The sequence below is a fragment of the Egretta garzetta genome, unplaced genomic scaffold, assembly GCF_000687185.1.
Source record: "Egretta garzetta isolate BGI_Z169 unplaced genomic scaffold, ASM68718v1 scaffold725, whole genome shotgun sequence".
NCBI classification, from domain to species: domain Eukaryota; kingdom Metazoa; phylum Chordata; class Aves; order Pelecaniformes; family Ardeidae; genus Egretta; species Egretta garzetta.
In genome coordinates, this window is record NW_009259599.1 from 20,458 (window position 1) to 36,547 (window position 16,090).

Here is a 16,090-nt window from a genome sequence, read left to right on the forward strand (position 1 = left end):
CGGCCCCCAGTGCCGTGGCGGAGCCCAGCACAGCCTGGCACGGGGTGCTCTGCCGGCAGCCTGGCCAGCGGGCAGACCCAACTGACAGGATTTTAAGCCTGCGTTGGGATCTGTGCGGAGTTCTCCATTTTAGAGGGGAATGGCTTGGAGGCCTGGAGTCCCACACCTTCACCGTCAAGCAATGCGCCTCCCAGGGCCACAAATTCAGGTTTTACTCTCTAAATGAGGCAGGAAGAGTCCACGTAAGCCTGTGCCTGAATTAGAGAGGAAGAGAGTTGCAGCTTAACGCCTTCATCTTACCTTCTGCCTCTGGGGGAAGTTTGACTTGGGACATCTCTCCTAGGATGCCCGCTGACGCTGTTCTCTGTGCTTGGGCACGGAGAACGTTGGTGTCTGCTGCCGTTGCTCATACGTGCTCGCGTGTGCTGCCCACAGAAGATGCTCCAGTCTCATCCCTCTGTTCCAGCATGGCATATGGCCTCCTGGTAGCATGCCCTTCTGGTCCTCTTGCCATTAATTTCAGGCCTTGGTTCCTGCAGGGAGAGACAAAGAAGATGTGGTCGTCCCAACATCGGGGGGTAGGTACGACGTGCATCTGAAGAAGAGGCAGCGTGTCGCAGTGTACTGGGAGGAGGAGGTATCTGAAGTGCGTCGCTGCACCTGGTTTTACAAGGGGGACAAGGACAACAAGTATATTCCCTACTCGGAGACCTTCAGCGAAGAACTGGAGGTAAACACGCCTTTCCTGGTAGCACCCATCTTGCCGAGAAGCGTCTTGGCTTCTCATTGTTCAGAACTGGCCCTGATGTCCCAAACTCCGATGGGGCAACCGGCACCGCAGTCACGCCTGTGGACATGAGCTCAAAAGAGGCTTTGGCGTGGCGTTTTTGCAGCCAATTAATGTAACTGCAAACGCTGCTGCTGTTTCCCTGCCAGCCTGCCATGGCTGGGCGGCCTCCCCTTCCTCCTGCCCTCATCCAGCCGTGTCAGCATCCTTCTGCTACGCGTTGAAGTGCCTGGGTGCTCTCGGCATGCCGTGTGGCTCTGGCCTTGCTCGCAGCCTCGCTCTAGCAGCTTTGCTCTCTTCTTTCCTGTCCCTGTCTGCTCTAACCCCAGTTTGACTCCTTGTCAGAATCATCCTCACCACGCTTGTGGTTCCGCCAAAGCCAAGGGAGTTGTGAATGCAAGGAAGAGGAATCATCGTTACAGGGACCCGCTGAAGGCTAGGTAGTGTTAGAGGCTTCAGGGGTCTCCACTGTTAATGGCTGGAGACCTTTCTTTGGGAAGATAGGTATGTAGCGATATATAGATATAAGTGTTCTGATATACCAAAAAATACAGTTCCCAACCGATGGGGAAGTCTGCTGCTGCTGTTAAAGTGGGGTTTCTTGGGAACTCTGCAGCAGGCGATACTCAGATGACTCTCTTGCTCCTCCAGCTTGACCTGGCTGATTTCTCTGCCTCTTTTGCAAAGTGTGTTGATAAGAGATGCCATAAAATGGGTGGGGAATGTCCTGAGTGGTTGAGTATTCGTGGCAATACCTTCAACTGACTGACAGAGGGTGTTCTCCCCAGGAAGCTTACATGACTGCTGTCACCCTGGACGAGTGGAAGAAGAAACTGGAGTCCCCCAGCAGGGAAATCATTATCTTGCACAACCCAAAGGTGAGGAGCGTGTTGACCAGCCAGGACATCCCTTCCGTTCTCTTGAGGGCCTGGCTTTATGCTCTGGCTTTACGCTCTGGCTTTATGCTGTTTCTTTTAACCATGTCTGCTGAGAAATCAGTTCTGTCCAAACAGCATTCCCCTCGCCTTCCTGCGCCGGGCAGAGGGCAATGCCAGCAGAGAGGCTGCTCCACACCTTAACGTTTCTTTTCAACACACTCGTACCAGCACAGTTAAACACCGCGGCCTGGTACCACCCCGTATCACCCACCAGCTGTTGTAGCAAAATTCCTCCTCTTGCTTAACCACGGTATGCAGCGCAGCTTAATGACAGGCTGTCTTGTTTACAAGCTGATGGTGCACTACCATCCGGTTGCCACCTCCGATGACTGGGGCTCCACTCCTACGGAACAAGGTCGACCTCGGACTGTGAAGAGAGGAGTAGAAAACATCGCTGCCGAGATCCCCAATGGTGAGCTCGCTTCTCCCTCCCTGCCGCCCCTCCAAAGTTACAGGGTCTGTTTTCCAACCCGTTTTCTCAAAAAGGCTGACAGAAGCTTCCATGATCCTTTAAATGAAGGGCACATCTAAAAACTTTGTGCCGAAGGGAACCAAATGGTTTCCAGAAACCTTCCTAGCAGCAGAGAGCCTGCAGAGTAAAGACAGAGGAGGCAGACACATGGGGAGAAGGCAGCGCACTTCCAGCTCCTGCTCTGAGACCGGAGCTGCTGAAAGCACTGCAGTGCCTGAAATTACCCCCGAGGTCTCGGTGTGTATGTTCATAAAGGAGAATTTTCTTTCCATGGTGGGGACACGGGGGTTTATCACTTCCCTACATGCAGGTGACTTTCTGGCGCATGTGCTCTCCCCGTCTCCGGAGCTGTGTGTCAGCTCTGCCTGCTCCAGCTGCCCCAGAGCTCCCAGTCAGGCCTCAGGACTTGTCCCCATGGTGAGGACAGGCAGTCACTCCTACCTAATCCCTCCGTTTTCCATGCGTGCGTGCCTTCAGGGAAGTGCGTATGCAAACAAGCGTGTGGGAAGTGGAGAACAAGACCTACCTCTGCCTGAGAGGTGCAGCCTCGCCGGGGCCGGGTGGCTCGGCAGAGCAGGCTGGGCACAAGGCAGCTGGGCTGACTCCTCCTGGTCCTGCCCTCTCCCACACCGAATGTGCCCCACGGCCGGGTGGGCATGAGCGGCGAGGACCATCCGCTCCCGCTGAAGTGGGGGTGGTGACAGAAGGGACGAGCCGCCTCGCCTTTCGCTACCGTTCCATCGATCCAGAGCCATCCCAGGGTGGGCAGCTGAATTTAGCAGGACAAACAGTTCAGGAACGTGAGAAATCTCACCGCCCTTCAGGCATAAAATCCAGGCACCAACTCGAGATTTTTTTTACCTGGCTGGGGTGAGGAAGGGGGGCTCCACGCTCCTGCGGAGCATGCGGTTTCAGTGGGTCAGTTCCCCGTCAAGCGGTGAGTCCCGCAGGGCCTGTGCTCCCCCAACTCTTCTTTCCTCCTCAGGAGAGCCGCTGCAAATCGACCACCTGGTTTTTGTGGTGCACGGGATCGGCCCAGCGTGCGACATTCGCTTCAGGAGCATCATCCAGTGCGGTAGGTGTGGAGCCCGGCCAGGGTGCTCTTCCCATACGCTGCTTTTCGCGGAGCCAGCAAACCCTCATCTGCACAGATCAATGTGAAACACTGTCAGAGCGCATCCCGACCACCCCGACGCTCACTGCACAGCCGAATCTGCTGAGTGCAGCGGGGAGCGTGAATGCCGCGCTCACCAACCCGTTAAATTCTCCCATTCGGAAAGGTTCGGGCGGCCACTTCTCACCACTGTGTTCTGCTGCTGCTCAGAATAGTGAGTTTCCCAAATCGGATACAGATTTTCCAAGTAACTGTCTAAACCTGCTAAACGAATTAGTAACCTGCTCAGACTGTTGCTTTGGGTTAATCTCGCTGGGTGAAGTCCAGCAGGCAACACCCCATCCCGCAGCCCCGGGAGTGAGTTTGGACCAAAACCAGGGCCGCTGCTTCTGGCTCAGGAAATCCCCAAGCTGCAGCTGCCTGGGAGAGCGTGCGAGAGGTATCGCTGGTCTTGCACGCTCCCGCAAGCGCCCGCTGTTGATCAGTATTGGAGAGAGGGCACTAAACCAAGTAACTCCGCTCTGACCTGTTCGTTATCGTTTGCTCACAGAGCTTCAGCTCGGTAGGAGGTGGTCACTGACACTGCCTGGAAGCCCGACATGATTTAATGTGTAGAAATCGAGGGAGCTGAGATTTTTCACAGCAGACTGTCTGCAGTTCCTATAAAATACACCTTTGCTTTCACGCAGTCTGTTTCAGCTGACGAAACTATTTTTGAGGCTGCTGATGATTCGAAATGAAGGAAATCCGTCTTTCTCCCTCAGAACTGAGCAATTCCAAGTTCATCTCCTCCCTCGGGATTCCCTTTCTCACACACACATCTTCACAACAGATTTTTTTTTTTTTTTTTTTTTAAATTCCTAAAAGTACCTTTCTTATCCTGACTGCCGCATTAAAGCCCTGCCCCTGTGGAAAGGAGGCTTGTTACAGATAGGACAGCAAAATCCAGTAAGAACACACGGAGGGACACAGAGCCTTCCCCTGATCTTATAGTTAAAGATCCAAGCTCTTAGGGTAGCGGCAGCGGATTAAAGACCCTGGTGGGATTTCCCCCGGTAATGATCTTTTCTTTTATCTTATTAAGTGTTGTTGATGCAGCAGGATTGCCCCGTAGCCTGGTGGATCTCGGTCAGCGTTCGTGCTCTTTTCCGGTTAACGGTTGGACGTGATGATCTTAAAGGTCTTTTCCAACCTAGACGATTCTATGATTCTATGATTCCAGTGAATGACTTCAGGAACGTTTCCCTGAGCATGCTGCAAGCACACTTCAAGAAAGCCCAGGAGCAGCAGCAGATCGGCCGGGTGGAGTTTCTACCTGTGAACTGGCACAGCTCCCTCCACTCCACCGGGGTGGACGTGTAAGTGTCGCGGGCAGCCATCATCTCCTCCGGTCCTGTGGGAATGGCAAAGCACACAGGCAGCCTCTTCCCATGTACACTCTGCTTTTCCTGGCGGCCGCTGCTGGCAAAGCTGTGAGTGTGAGCGTGCAGGGGAAAGCAGGACAGACGGGGCCCCGCAGAGCCACCCCCGTGCCAGAGCCCGTCCCCACCGTCTTTTTGCAGCCCCGTTTTGCCTGCTCTGATCAGCACCAGGCCGGAGAGGAGAGGCTTCTGCCTTTCCCTGGCTAATATTGGGAGGGACTGGGGACATCCACACCTTGCTAAACGCATCTGCAGACCAAGTACCCAGCTTCTGCACTCAGGCACTGCTCTGCAGTGCCCTGGGAAGGGGAGGGAGCAGGTCAGGCTCCTTACCCCTGCCTGGAGCAGAAGGGCACTGGCTGTGCTCTGCCTCCGCTCTTGGCACGAGCAGAGGGTCTGGATTACAACATGCTGTCCTTTGAGGCGGTGGCAATCCCTCTCTGAACTTATACTTTGCTTTAGAAACGTGGCGGGGGGTCCACCAGCACCCCTAACTGCTGTTCCCTCTCTCCCTTTTCCCCCCCGTAGTGACCTGGAGCGGATCACTTTGCCCAGCATCAACCGCCTGCGTCACTTCATCAACGACACCATCCTGGACGTTTTCTTTTACAACAGCTCCACCTATTGCCAGACCATCGTGGACACGGTGGCCTCCGAAATGAACCGCCTGTACCAGCTCTTCCTGCAGAGGAACCCCCTCTTCAAAGGGGGGGTCTCCATTGCGGGGCACAGTTTGGGTAAGGGGTTTCACCCGTGGGTCCCGCGGATGCCGGGAGGGTGCTGGTCTTTCCTCCCAGACAGGCTCAGGGCTTTTCCCCCATGAGATGCTGACGCTCTGCCTGCCTGCGCCTGGTTTCTAGGGTCGCTCATTCTGTTTGATCTCCTGACGAACCAGAAGGCTGCTCCGGAGGAGGACGAGCACAGCGAAGAGGTACGCGCTCTCCGGCGGCGCTCTCATGGGTTGCTGTGCCGGTGCGGCGTCGCACCGGCCTCCTGCTTCTGCAGCTGCTTGGGGAAGGGGGAGAGACTCCAAAACGCACAGGAGAAAATAACCGAGCAAAAAGCAAAACCCAAAAACCCCACTGGCTCTGTTCACAGGGGTCCGGGACAGCCTCAAGCAACAGGGGCATTGAGGAAGTACAAGAAATCCTGAAGAAGCTGGAGCTGTCCGAATATTGTGATGTTTTCGAGAAGGAGAAGATGGACAGGCAAGCACTGGTAAGGAGCTCTCCTCTTCTGCTGTTTCTCCTGTTTCTTCTTTGCTTTTCTTCCCAGTCCTCCCACCCTGGGCACATCTTCCTGGGACTGAGTCACTCACATGAAACGTCTCCGAGTGCAGCAGGAACAGAATTGCAGAGAACAGAAATACCTCACCGCACGCACCCCTCTGCTCCTGTACCAATACCTGGGTTCCTTGTTTTCCAGTTCTTGTGCACAGAGAAAAACCTCAAAGAAATGGGAATTCCCTTAGGACCAAGAATGAAGATACTTCATTACATCAGCTCCAAGACGGAGATGCAGGTTTGTCTCCTGCACGGCTTGTGTTCATCCAGGTCCCATCCCATGGCTCTCAGACAAGCAGCAGCCTTCACTGTTTAGGATCAGTCCCCGAGCACCTCCTCCTCCTCGCTGTCCTTGCTCAGCCTGGTGTCTGGCCGCGGTGACGGAGCTCCTTGCTGCTCCCACGTCTTACGCTGGTGTTACCCTGCTGCAGGCTCGCTCTATCCCACGGCCTGTGAGGGTGATGACAGAGCGGGAGGACTTGTTAACGGTGGTGGGGATTGAAGTTAGCGATGCCAGCTAGAGAGGCAGTTGGCTGGAGTAGGATGCTGCTGCCAAGCCTGCCCTGGTTCCAGAGGATAAGGGGTGCTGGGTGGTTTGCTGCCTTGTGTGCTCGCTCACGGGTGGGTGGGACGGGCCGTGGCATGGGCTCGCTGCAGGAGCCGTGCTAGCGGGGTTTCCCCTTTGTGTTGCTGCAGGACCAGAGAGCAGCAGCTCCTGGGCACAGCAGGGAGCACGGAGCCGAGCCCGGGTCCCCGTCACAGCGCGACCCGGACAGCACGGACAACGGCAATAATTGCCAATACCGCGACGTTGGCTTAGGACAGGTAACTGCCGAGCTCAGCACCATGCTCTAAGTGCAACAGCGAGGCGCTCCTAGCACCAGCATGGAGTGTGGCTCATGAAACAAGTGCAGACCTCCCTCTCTCCTAGGTCTCGGCAAACTATCCTCAGCTAAACTACAAGCCCACCATCTTCTTTGCTTTTGGGTCTCCCATCGGGATGTTTCTCACGGTGCGAGGAGTGAAGCGGATCAACCCAAACTACAGCCTGCCCACCTGCAAAGGCTTCTTCAACATCTTCCACCCTGTAGGTATAAGAGCCAGAGCCTTCCTGCGTGAGACGCGTGGAGCACGAGCCCTGGCTCACTGTCCCCCTCCTCCGTACAGTTTGACCCGGTGGCGTACAGGATTGAGCCCATGATCGTCCCAGACCTGGAGTTTGAGCCCATGCTGCTGCCTCACCACAAGGGCAGGAAGAGAATGCACCTGGGTAAGGGAAAGGGCTGCCCCTCGCCCCCTGCCCTGGGCATCTGCGGCAGCCCCCGGCCCAACGCTGACCCCTCCTGCCTTTCAGAGCTGAAAGAAGGGCTGACTCGCATGAGCGTGGACCTGAAGAACAACTTGCTGGGGTCCCTGCGGGTGGCCTGGCAGTCCTTCACTCGGGCGCCAGGTCAGTGGTGCATGCGGGGCGGTGGGGAGCTGGGGACGCAGCATCGCTCCCTGCAGCCACGCCGGTGCCCATCCTGGTGTCAAACCCAGGCACTGCTGCGCTCTTCTGTGCCTTTGAGCTGCGGGTGTGCTTGGCTCCCCAAATGCTGTGGCCTTCCCCTGTTGTTGCCTGATGACGGAGGAGAAGAGGCAACCCACCTGGTCTGTAACGGTCTCCTGGGGGTCTCGGCACACCAGACCACTCTGGAAGGCTGCCCAGCCTGTCACCCTGCTCTAGCTGTCTGAGTCAATACTGTTCTCCAAGAGAGAGCCCTGGCGGGGTGCAGGACCGAGCACTCGAGCTGCCTCTGCTCTGCAAGAGCCCACCGTGGGGCGAAGGGAGGGCACGGTGAGGCTGTGGTACTTCCACGGCTGCTGGTGCCCCTGGGCTGAACCACATCGCTCCTCTTCCTTCCTTCAGACACAAAGCCAGAGGAGACCCCCGCAGCAGCGAAGGAAGAGGCCTCCCTCATCAACGTGGGGAGGCTCAACGGAGGGAATCGCATAGACTACGTGCTGCAGGAGAAGCCGATCGAGAGCTTTAATGAGTATTTATTTGCACTACAAGGGCATCTCTGCTATTGGTAAGCTTCTGCATAGCCGTCAAGGCTTCAAATTCATGTCTGATGTAAGCAGAACGCTATCATTTTTAAAGCCAAGGTAGTAAGAGAAGCCTTAACTGAGTAAGCAAGATACGCCCCTGCCTGTAAGGCAGGCACAGCGGGTGGGTAGGGGCAGAGGAGGGAGGCCACCGTAATTCTCCTTGCCTAGTGCTGCCTGCATGTGCTGGGCACCACATCTATCCCACAACCATCACGGATGTCCTGACAGAGTGGAGGGAAGTGTCCCCCTCTAATTCCCATGTCCTCCTTCTCCAGGGAGTCAGAAGACACGGTTCTGCTGGTTCTGAAGGAGATCTACCAGACACAAGGCATCACACTGGATCAACCTTTGCCAGGAAGCCAGTGACCAACCTGTGCTCTTCTGGCCACTTGATGTAAGCTGCATCCTGCCTAAACCTTCCTTCCGAATTTCCTAGGACTCCTCAGAGGACATCTGGTCCATCTGAGGGAATAATATTCCTTATTTACAGCGCGGTGTCTCAGGCAGGAGCTTGTGTCGGGTTTTTTCTTTGGTCTGTCAGCACGTTTGGCTTCTTTCCTCTCACCCTGCACATAAGCACTGTGGATACGAGGAGAGCCAACAAACGGCTGCTGCTGACGATAAGGGCAGCAGCAACTGCGCACGGTTACCACCAGTTCAGCCCATCGAGGGAACGACGGGGGCTCCTCCCGGGCTAAATGCTGCTTATAGACAGCAGGCCCACAGCGTGGACCCTGCGGTTCTTGCAGGGGTGTTTTCACCCTCTGCTGCCAATTGCTGGCCAAGGGGACACGAGGGGGAAGGCGCATCCTTACCTTTTTTTGCCCTCGAAGCCTAACGCTGGTGATTGCTGGGCATGGGGGGCGGGGCTGGGTGGATTTTGGGCTGCCCTAGTGCAGCTATTCCTGTGTTCTCCTTTTGCTTTCTTAGATTCACATCAACTGACTACTCACCAGGAAAGTCCAGATTTCTTCTCTGCCTTCCTCTCTCCTCTGCTGCTGCGTCCCCCGCATGCTGCTTCCCAAGTACCTGCTGCTACCTGGAGATAAGGATGATTTTCCTCCATTTTGGGTAGGGGCGGGGGGGGGAAAAAATGTCAAGGGAAAACACTTCTACTCGAACACACACAGTACTTGACCGTGACTCCCTGTGGCAACACGTACGCTTCATTCTCCAGCTTGTAAGTTACCCCACCAGCTCCTCTAGCACCGAAGCAGACTCGCTCTCTGGGCTAGGAACTGACATCGAGGGCTGCTCCTGGCATAGTGCAGAAACCCGCAGCTTGTGCCCTTGAGGAATAAAAGCCTTAAACACGCAGCGTGGAGAGAGCTATAGCAGCCTTGTCGAGCGAAGGAGAGCGCTGACTTCTCCCTGCCCTAGCGCAGAGCACCAGGCACAAGGACTGCGGTCCTTGGGAGGCGAAGCCCAGGGCGCAGGCGTCTGCTGCGAAGCGAGCGGAAATGTGTCTCCCAGCCATTCTCACCTCCTCGAATTGCTGCTGCATGGTTTGTGCACCCATGGGCTGTGCCAGGCAGGGCTGCCCTGTAAAACAGCTCGTGCGAGCGGCATGGTTGTGCGCACGTGACCCAGGCGCTCCTGCCTGCTGTAGCGAATTCTCAGCATCCTCACCCAGCCCTCGGCAGCCAGCAAACCAAGGGCCTCCCCCAGGCACTGCCTGCAGCTTGCGTAGGACTGAGCTAGTGGCGTAACCATATGGGAGGAAAGCTTCACCCCCAGATCAAACTACAGCCATACTGGGGGAAAGCAGCCGCTCCGCAGCAGCCCCCAGGCAATTCAGAGGCCTGGAGGGACTCTGTGCTTTGCAGGGGCACTGCATCCTGCTGCAGCATGGCTTTCGGGGTGCCTACGGGGATCTCACGCCAGCCAGGCTCCAGTCATTGGGTTTGGGTTTAAATACACAAAATGCAGCCAGTGAAGTCGGAGCCCAGATCTGCAGGGTCTGGGCACTGTGTCCCCATGGCCCCACTGAAGGAACGTTGCCGGCTCTGCAGGCAGGTGAGTCTGCAGGTGCCTGTGGGGGGGTAGCTCTGCTCCGGGGGGCACGGGGCCAGAGAGCCTCCAGTGATCCCCCCCTTTGCGACCAAACCCACCCAGGCTGACTCGGGGGCTGGGCTGAGGCTGGAGCCTTGGGGCAAGGCAGAGGCAGCCGCTTCAGTGATGTGTCAGGTTGCTGTGACAGCCTTTGGGAAGAGCCAGACCACTTTCCCTCCCACTGACCATTGCCCTGCATGGGGTCAGGAGCCTTTTTTCCACAGCCTGTTCATTTGTCCTCTGTTGTACTACGTTATTTGCACTATTTGAAAGGTTTTGTTTGCAGCCTACAACCCTCCTCCCGTCCCAAAGGAACTGAAGCTGTTCTTTTACCTGACTGCAGAAACAGGCACGCTGCTCAGCCGGCGCCTGAGCTACCGATTGCTAAAGCGTCTCCTACAAGAGTAGGAAAAGGAATGGTCTTAACACGGGGCACTCTCATGATCAGCTTTTTAAGTTATGCACTTTGTAAAAAAAAAAAAAGTTAAATACATTTTAAATGTTATTTAATGTCTTTTCCAGTAAAAGCCAAAATAAACAAGTAGATGACTGTGGTGTGTGCATGTCTGGGGGGAGAGGGAGGGGAGGGGGGTGAAGCATTCACATATGCACAATTTTAGGGGAAAGGAAGGCAATTTCTGTAACTTCTGTTGAAGTTGCAGAGTTGTAGAGGGCTTATGCGGCCCAAACTGAAGATGATGGGGTGGTATTTCCATCACTGTCATGTCCTGCGCTTGGCAGAGGCACACGTGCCTCGCTCTGCCACAGCCTGGCCCTTGCCGTGTGCACGTACACACACTTGCCCAAGAATACACGATCTAGGGAGGAGACCAGTGACAAATAACTACTTACAACAGTCCTGCCACACAGCTGTGCCTTGGGTTTCTCAGCAGCACTCTACCCTTCCATTGTCTGAGAAAACAAACCCGGTGCAGAGAAACCAGCACCTCTGAAGGGATGCTTTCAGACACCATTTCGTTTTCTGCCGACTGTCATCTCTTTACAATTGTATTAAAGCTGCAAGGAAAGAGGTACAAAATAAACACCCACCCAGAAACCCCTGCAGACACACCAAAGGAAGCGGCTTACACAGCAATAAACCCACACAGCAATAAACCCAGTCCTTGAAGTAAAGCTTTAGTACCATGGTTCATTACAAAAATTAAACTCCTTTATTTGGCAAATTAGAAAAAAATCAGGGCTAGCACAGTAACACAGTAACAACCGTGCTGGTTTCATCTTCCCTCTCCCCCACCTAACCCACGGTTAAAGACTCGTGCTCATTGCTCCAAATCAGCTCAGCTGTGATTGAAAAGACAGACTTAAACCCGGCGTTGGGAGCAGATCCTGCACTTCGTTTCGATGTACGTTTCCTATGAGAAGGGATGGGAGAGCTCGACTGGATGGAAGGGAGAGGACTGATGGTGCTTTCCAGACTGGACACAAGACCACCCCGCGGACGGCGCACACCAGATTGTCACATTTTTCCAGTTCTTGCTTCAGGATCTTTCATAACCCGAGCTGCCCTCCCACAGGCTTGCACGCCGAGTGCCTTGCTCGCTTCACTGCAGGCCCGAAGGGAGGGACGCCTACAAAATTTGGTTAACAAAGCAACACAGGCCCCTGAGCAGGACAACTTACCAGCACTGCCAAGAACGCCTGCTTGGGTTTCAGATTCATCCTTAATTGAGCCACTTCTCGCAGACCAACCTCTCCAAACCCTTCCCCTGCCCCAGCACTCAAGGAACAGCAGGAAAGGCGCTGGCAGGACGGAGCCCATCACTATATATCCAGGTGAAAGCTGGGAGCTGCAGACTTCTCTTGGGGTGCTGGCAGTTGTTTGGATTTGCACAGAAATGGTTTGTGGCACATGGAGTCCACCAGAGGAGGGTAATACTGCCGGTAGCAGAGGTACGCAAGCACAAAGCCGATTGCTGAGCCAACCAACACATCTGTGGGCGAGACCAGAGGAGAGTTAACTTCCCTTTACCCTCTCAATCCTCGCCAGCGAATTCTACGCCAGGCAGCTCTTCAGCCTGCTCAGAGCTGAGCTGGATTGGAGACTTGACCCTCAGCTATAAAACTAAACTTGGCATGTATTTCAAAAACAAAGAGAAAAGCATCATCACCGTGCAGGCAGCAAAAAAAATTACCACTGGAGGAGTAATCAAAACCCCCACGTTGCCATCACGAGCTCTGAGCTCCTCTGCATCAACACAGACCCCCCCCCCCAGTGCTCAGAGTGCCCCCGTCCAGGTCTGCAGGCAGACGCTGACCCACCTTGCCAGTGGTGCTTGTAGTCGCAGGTGCGGGACACGGCGATGAGGGTGGCGAGGAACAGCGGGAGGAGGAAGGCGCAGAGCCGCAGCGCCCTGCCTCCCCGGCCGGGAGTGAAGCAGTGCAGCTTCCCAGCTATGTAGAAGGCAGAGAAGGAGAGACCAGCGAAGGCGACTGAAAGAGAAGTGTGTCGCTTCAGAAATGGCTCCAGGCTCTCAGCCCGACCTTCACCCTCTCCCCCGCTGCAGCGAAGGAGCTGGAAGAGGGCGTCTGTCCTGCCCACATGAGCCAAGGGAAGCACCAACTCGCGAGCAATAGAGGAGCTGCAGAAGCTGGTACTTGGCAAGGTCCTCCCAGGGGATACAGACAGCTTCAGCTTACATCTATCACCCCATTGCTTTGCAGAGGGAAAGCTGAACAGGCCAATGAACGTGGCCAAAGCTGTGGGGTGCATGAAAGCAAAGCCAAGCTGCCCTCCCCACGGGCTTCTGCTCACCACAGTTCATCGTGTGGGGCTGCAGCGGGTAGGGGGCATGGCAAACTTACACGAAGCGTGTCCGCTGGGGAAGCTCTTGCGTCCCTCAGTCACTATGCCCGGGTCGCCTGTGCACACCAGCTCTGCGTTTGCTCGTCCGTCTGGGAAGCATCGATAGAAGAAGTCTGGCCGTGGCCTAGGGCAGAGAACAAAGCACATAGCCCTCGGGCGTGCAGCGCTCCCAGCACGGTGTCAGGAGATGTCTGAGCACCCAGCCCTCCCGTGGAGCACCCATGTCCAAATGCGGTCACCAGCCACCTTGCACGGCTCCCTCCGCTGTGTGAAGGGAAGGCAGCGCGACCCGGGCTGCAAGAAATGCCAAACCGAGCGTCGCAACCAGATCCAGTCCTGCTCGAGCAGGCAGGGGTCGGCAGACGAGAGCCAGGCTGCAGCAGCACACCCTCACCGGCCTGCTGCTGCTCGGACAGGACCCCGTTTGGCCCCCGAGGATTAGCACTGTGCTGATCCTCCCCGTCCAGCCCAGCAGAGCAAATGCCTTACAAGAACCGAATTCCCACACAGCCTCAACGTGCCCCGGACGCGCAGCCTGTGGCCACACCGGAGCAAACCTCTCAGGCTGTGGCTCGGCACAGGTAGCTTTTTGCCACCCTGACCACATGGCCCAGGGAAACGAAACCATCCCATCTGCTCCCTGCACGTGTGCCAAGGCACTCCTCCCTGGCGCAGGCCTGAACGTGCCCACCTAAATGATGCCTGGAGACAGCAGGTCCCCACCAGTGTTTGTTCTAATATTTGTCTTTACAGCTTGAAAAACCACATTCTTTCCAGGCTGAGTGTGTCCAACTTCAGCTTCTGGCCCTTGCTCCTGGTATTGTAGCTCTACTGCTGCGTGGATGTGCCTCCCCTCCCCGCATGGCACAGCTAGGAATGAGCAGGTTCCTTACCTCCCCACAACGAGCTTCAGGGCATTGGTGAAAACCCCGTTTAGGGCAAGAGCAAGGCTGGCAGCTAGGAGAGAGCAGAGAGGTCACGTCAGCATCGTCCACAACCTGAACGTGCACCTTCAGGCATGGGTAGTGCTCAAGCTTCATCTGGAGCCACACAGCTCAGCTTTGATACCCCTGGCACAACACTTGTGCCCCAGCACGGGCAAAGGACAGGACTGTGAGACCCCTGGCTCACGGCCACAGCATCAGGGCAGACCCCTGGCTCACGGCCACAGCATCAGGGCAGACCCCTCGGTGGGCTGCAGCTCTCTGAGATAAGAAGGAGCTCACCAAGGCAGGCTTCCCGCGTGTCTTCTCGGTCAGCATTCATGAACACCCTTGCCAGCATCGGGGCAGCCCCCTCGGTGGGCTGCAGCTCTCTGAGATAAGAAGGAGCTCACCAAGGCAGGCTTCCCGCGTGTCTTCTCGGTCAGCATTCATGAACACCCTTGCCAGGACAATGAGCAACAGGGGAGACAGAAACGCGATGAACTGCCACAAAACGAGAAGGCTGTTAGGTGTCTGTTAGCGAAGCAGATTTAAGCAGTCCCTCCAAACGCAACAGCAATTGCTCACAGAGACAACACGCTTTCCTTCCCCAAAGCCGAGCAGCAACCCGCCCCCTCCAAACGCTGCACTTCCATCAGAAAGCAAACCCAGCCCTAGCTGTGTCTGCAGGAAGCCTTGGCTAACCCTGTGCTCCCCAGCGCATGGCTGTTCCCCCTGCCTGTCACCCCATGGCAGTGCCTCACGTACAAAGCAAGCCCATGGGCTGCTGGACCTCGCCTGTACCGAAGCGTGAGGGGAAAAAAAACCCAAACCGCAGGCAGCATAAATAGTGCCGGGCACTAAAAAGCTCCTCCCTGCATCCCACTGCATCCCGTGCTTTACCCACTCAGCGCATGAGCTCGGCAGAGTAGCAGAGCCTTCCCGCCTCCGAGAAAAGCCCAGCACATCCTCAGGCTCTCAAATAGCACCTCTGGCACGGGCACGCTGCTCCGGCCGGCTTCGTGTCACTCCTGCCTGCAGCTCCCTGCTCTCCTGCTGGCGGGGGTCCCTTCGCAGCACCAGCCACAGCACCTCGCCTCTCCCCGTCCCCGCAAGCACAAGGATTAGCTCTGTCAGCAGCACCCACGCTGCTCGTCAGCAAAAAATACAGGAGCTGCTGATTCCGAGAAAACCAGTTATCATCTGCAGCATCACCACCGCTGACGGATTTCCCCCTGGGGACGTCCACGGTGTGTCCGACAGGCTCCCAAGGAGTCTGCTACCACCTGAAGCCTGGCACGTGTCGTGCTTTAGGCCACCAAATCCAAACGCTACACCAAGGTCCTGTCCTTTAATGTTTAGTGCCCACCTCTTGCAGAAAATCAAAAGTGCATTTCCTAAGAAAGTGGCCGCTTGCCCAGCCCAGGAGCCACAGCATCTCCCCGAAACACCCCTGCTCGAGGAAGGGACAGCCCCTCTACGGTCTGCTTAAACCCCAACACTTACAGTTCTGCATCAAACCCTTTTAACGGAGCCTAGAGACCTAGGGAAAACGTTTTCACACTAAAATCGTTAACAGAACTTTGCTAAAAATAGCCGCTTTCAAGCCAAACGTTCCCTGATAGCAGGAGATAACGCCATCCTCCATGGTCCGAGTAACCTGGGCGCGAAATCGAGTACAAACAACAGTGAAAAGTCCCCAGGGGTTTTTATAAGCTTTGTTAAAATCCCAAAGGCAACCCTGGATGGTAAAGCCTAAAAAGATGAGAAACCCGACTGCAAGCGCTGTCCAGCTCGCAGTAACACCCACACTAGGAATTGCACAAGGAATCGCGCTTTCGGTAACGGGCATCAGGAACTACAGGCGCTCGCAGGCTTTCAGCCGGCCGCTTGGCTTTAAAGGGATCGTTTATAGAGGAAAAGCAAAATGCAGGAAGCGCATTTAGCGGCAGGGTTGGGGTCACGGCTGGACTCGCCGATCTCAAAGGTCTTTTCCAACCCGAACGCCGCTAGGAAACCGCTGAACTTACAAGCATGGGCAGCGTGGGTACGTGATCCGCTTCCACGTAGGGGTTTCTGTAAAGCCACATCTCCTCGGGCTGCACCACGCGCTGGAACGGCGGCACAAACTCCATGGCCCTGCGGGGGAAGGGAAACACCGCGTCGGGGGAGGCCGCGCCCGCAG

The 16,090-nt window shown here is 55.9% G+C and overlaps 2 protein-coding genes across 7 annotated transcripts in view; one reads left to right on the top strand and one right to left on the bottom strand.

Moving 5' to 3' along the window:
• The window catches only part of DDHD2 (DDHD domain containing 2), a 13,029-nt gene extending 3,837 nt beyond the window's left edge, over positions 1 to 9,192 (top strand). The window contains exons 2-18 of the mRNA XM_035893810.1: positions 134 to 242; positions 524 to 730; positions 1,576 to 1,665; positions 2,017 to 2,137; positions 3,183 to 3,272; positions 4,534 to 4,669; positions 5,261 to 5,469; positions 5,593 to 5,663; positions 5,831 to 5,950; positions 6,158 to 6,253; positions 6,712 to 6,840; positions 6,947 to 7,102; positions 7,183 to 7,285; positions 7,370 to 7,465; positions 7,901 to 8,087; positions 8,382 to 8,500; positions 9,037 to 9,192. Coding sequence (XP_035749703.1) covers positions 134 to 242; positions 524 to 730; positions 1,576 to 1,665; positions 2,017 to 2,137; positions 3,183 to 3,272; positions 4,534 to 4,669; positions 5,261 to 5,469; positions 5,593 to 5,663; positions 5,831 to 5,950; positions 6,158 to 6,253; positions 6,712 to 6,840; positions 6,947 to 7,102; positions 7,183 to 7,285; positions 7,370 to 7,465; positions 7,901 to 8,087; positions 8,382 to 8,472 — 2,011 coding nt within the window. The 3' untranslated portion in view covers positions 8,473 to 8,500; positions 9,037 to 9,192. The remainder of the gene's footprint in view (positions 1 to 133; positions 243 to 523; positions 731 to 1,575; positions 1,666 to 2,016; positions 2,138 to 3,182; positions 3,273 to 4,533; positions 4,670 to 5,260; positions 5,470 to 5,592; positions 5,664 to 5,830; positions 5,951 to 6,157; positions 6,254 to 6,711; positions 6,841 to 6,946; positions 7,103 to 7,182; positions 7,286 to 7,369; positions 7,466 to 7,900; positions 8,088 to 8,381; positions 8,501 to 9,036) is intronic.
• The window catches only part of PLPP5 (phospholipid phosphatase 5), a 22,822-nt gene extending 6,742 nt beyond the window's left edge, over positions 1 to 16,080 (bottom strand). Inside the window, exons 1-10 of one of the 6 annotated variants that reach the window (XR_004841927.1) lie at positions 15,936 to 16,080; positions 14,319 to 14,409; positions 13,876 to 13,939; positions 12,982 to 13,106; positions 12,439 to 12,609; positions 11,527 to 12,110; positions 11,011 to 11,175; positions 10,492 to 10,554; positions 9,060 to 9,145; positions 301 to 533 (exon numbers count right to left, since the gene is read on the bottom strand). Coding sequence is in view for 1 of the 6 variants with exons in the window: in XM_035893813.1 (XP_035749706.1) it covers positions 11,941 to 12,110; positions 12,439 to 12,609; positions 12,982 to 13,106; positions 13,876 to 13,939; positions 14,319 to 14,409; positions 15,936 to 16,040 (726 nt within the window). In the remaining 5 variants the exon portion in view is untranslated. Of the gene's footprint in view, positions 1 to 300; positions 534 to 9,059; positions 10,555 to 11,010; positions 11,176 to 11,346; positions 12,111 to 12,438; positions 12,610 to 12,981; positions 13,107 to 13,875; positions 13,940 to 14,208; positions 14,258 to 14,318; positions 14,410 to 15,935 lie in introns of those variants that run through there. The other 5 variants (XR_004841926.1, XR_004841928.1, XR_004841925.1 and 2 more) reach the window with 5 other exon arrangements.
• Positions 16,081 to 16,090: the final 10 nt, after the last annotated feature.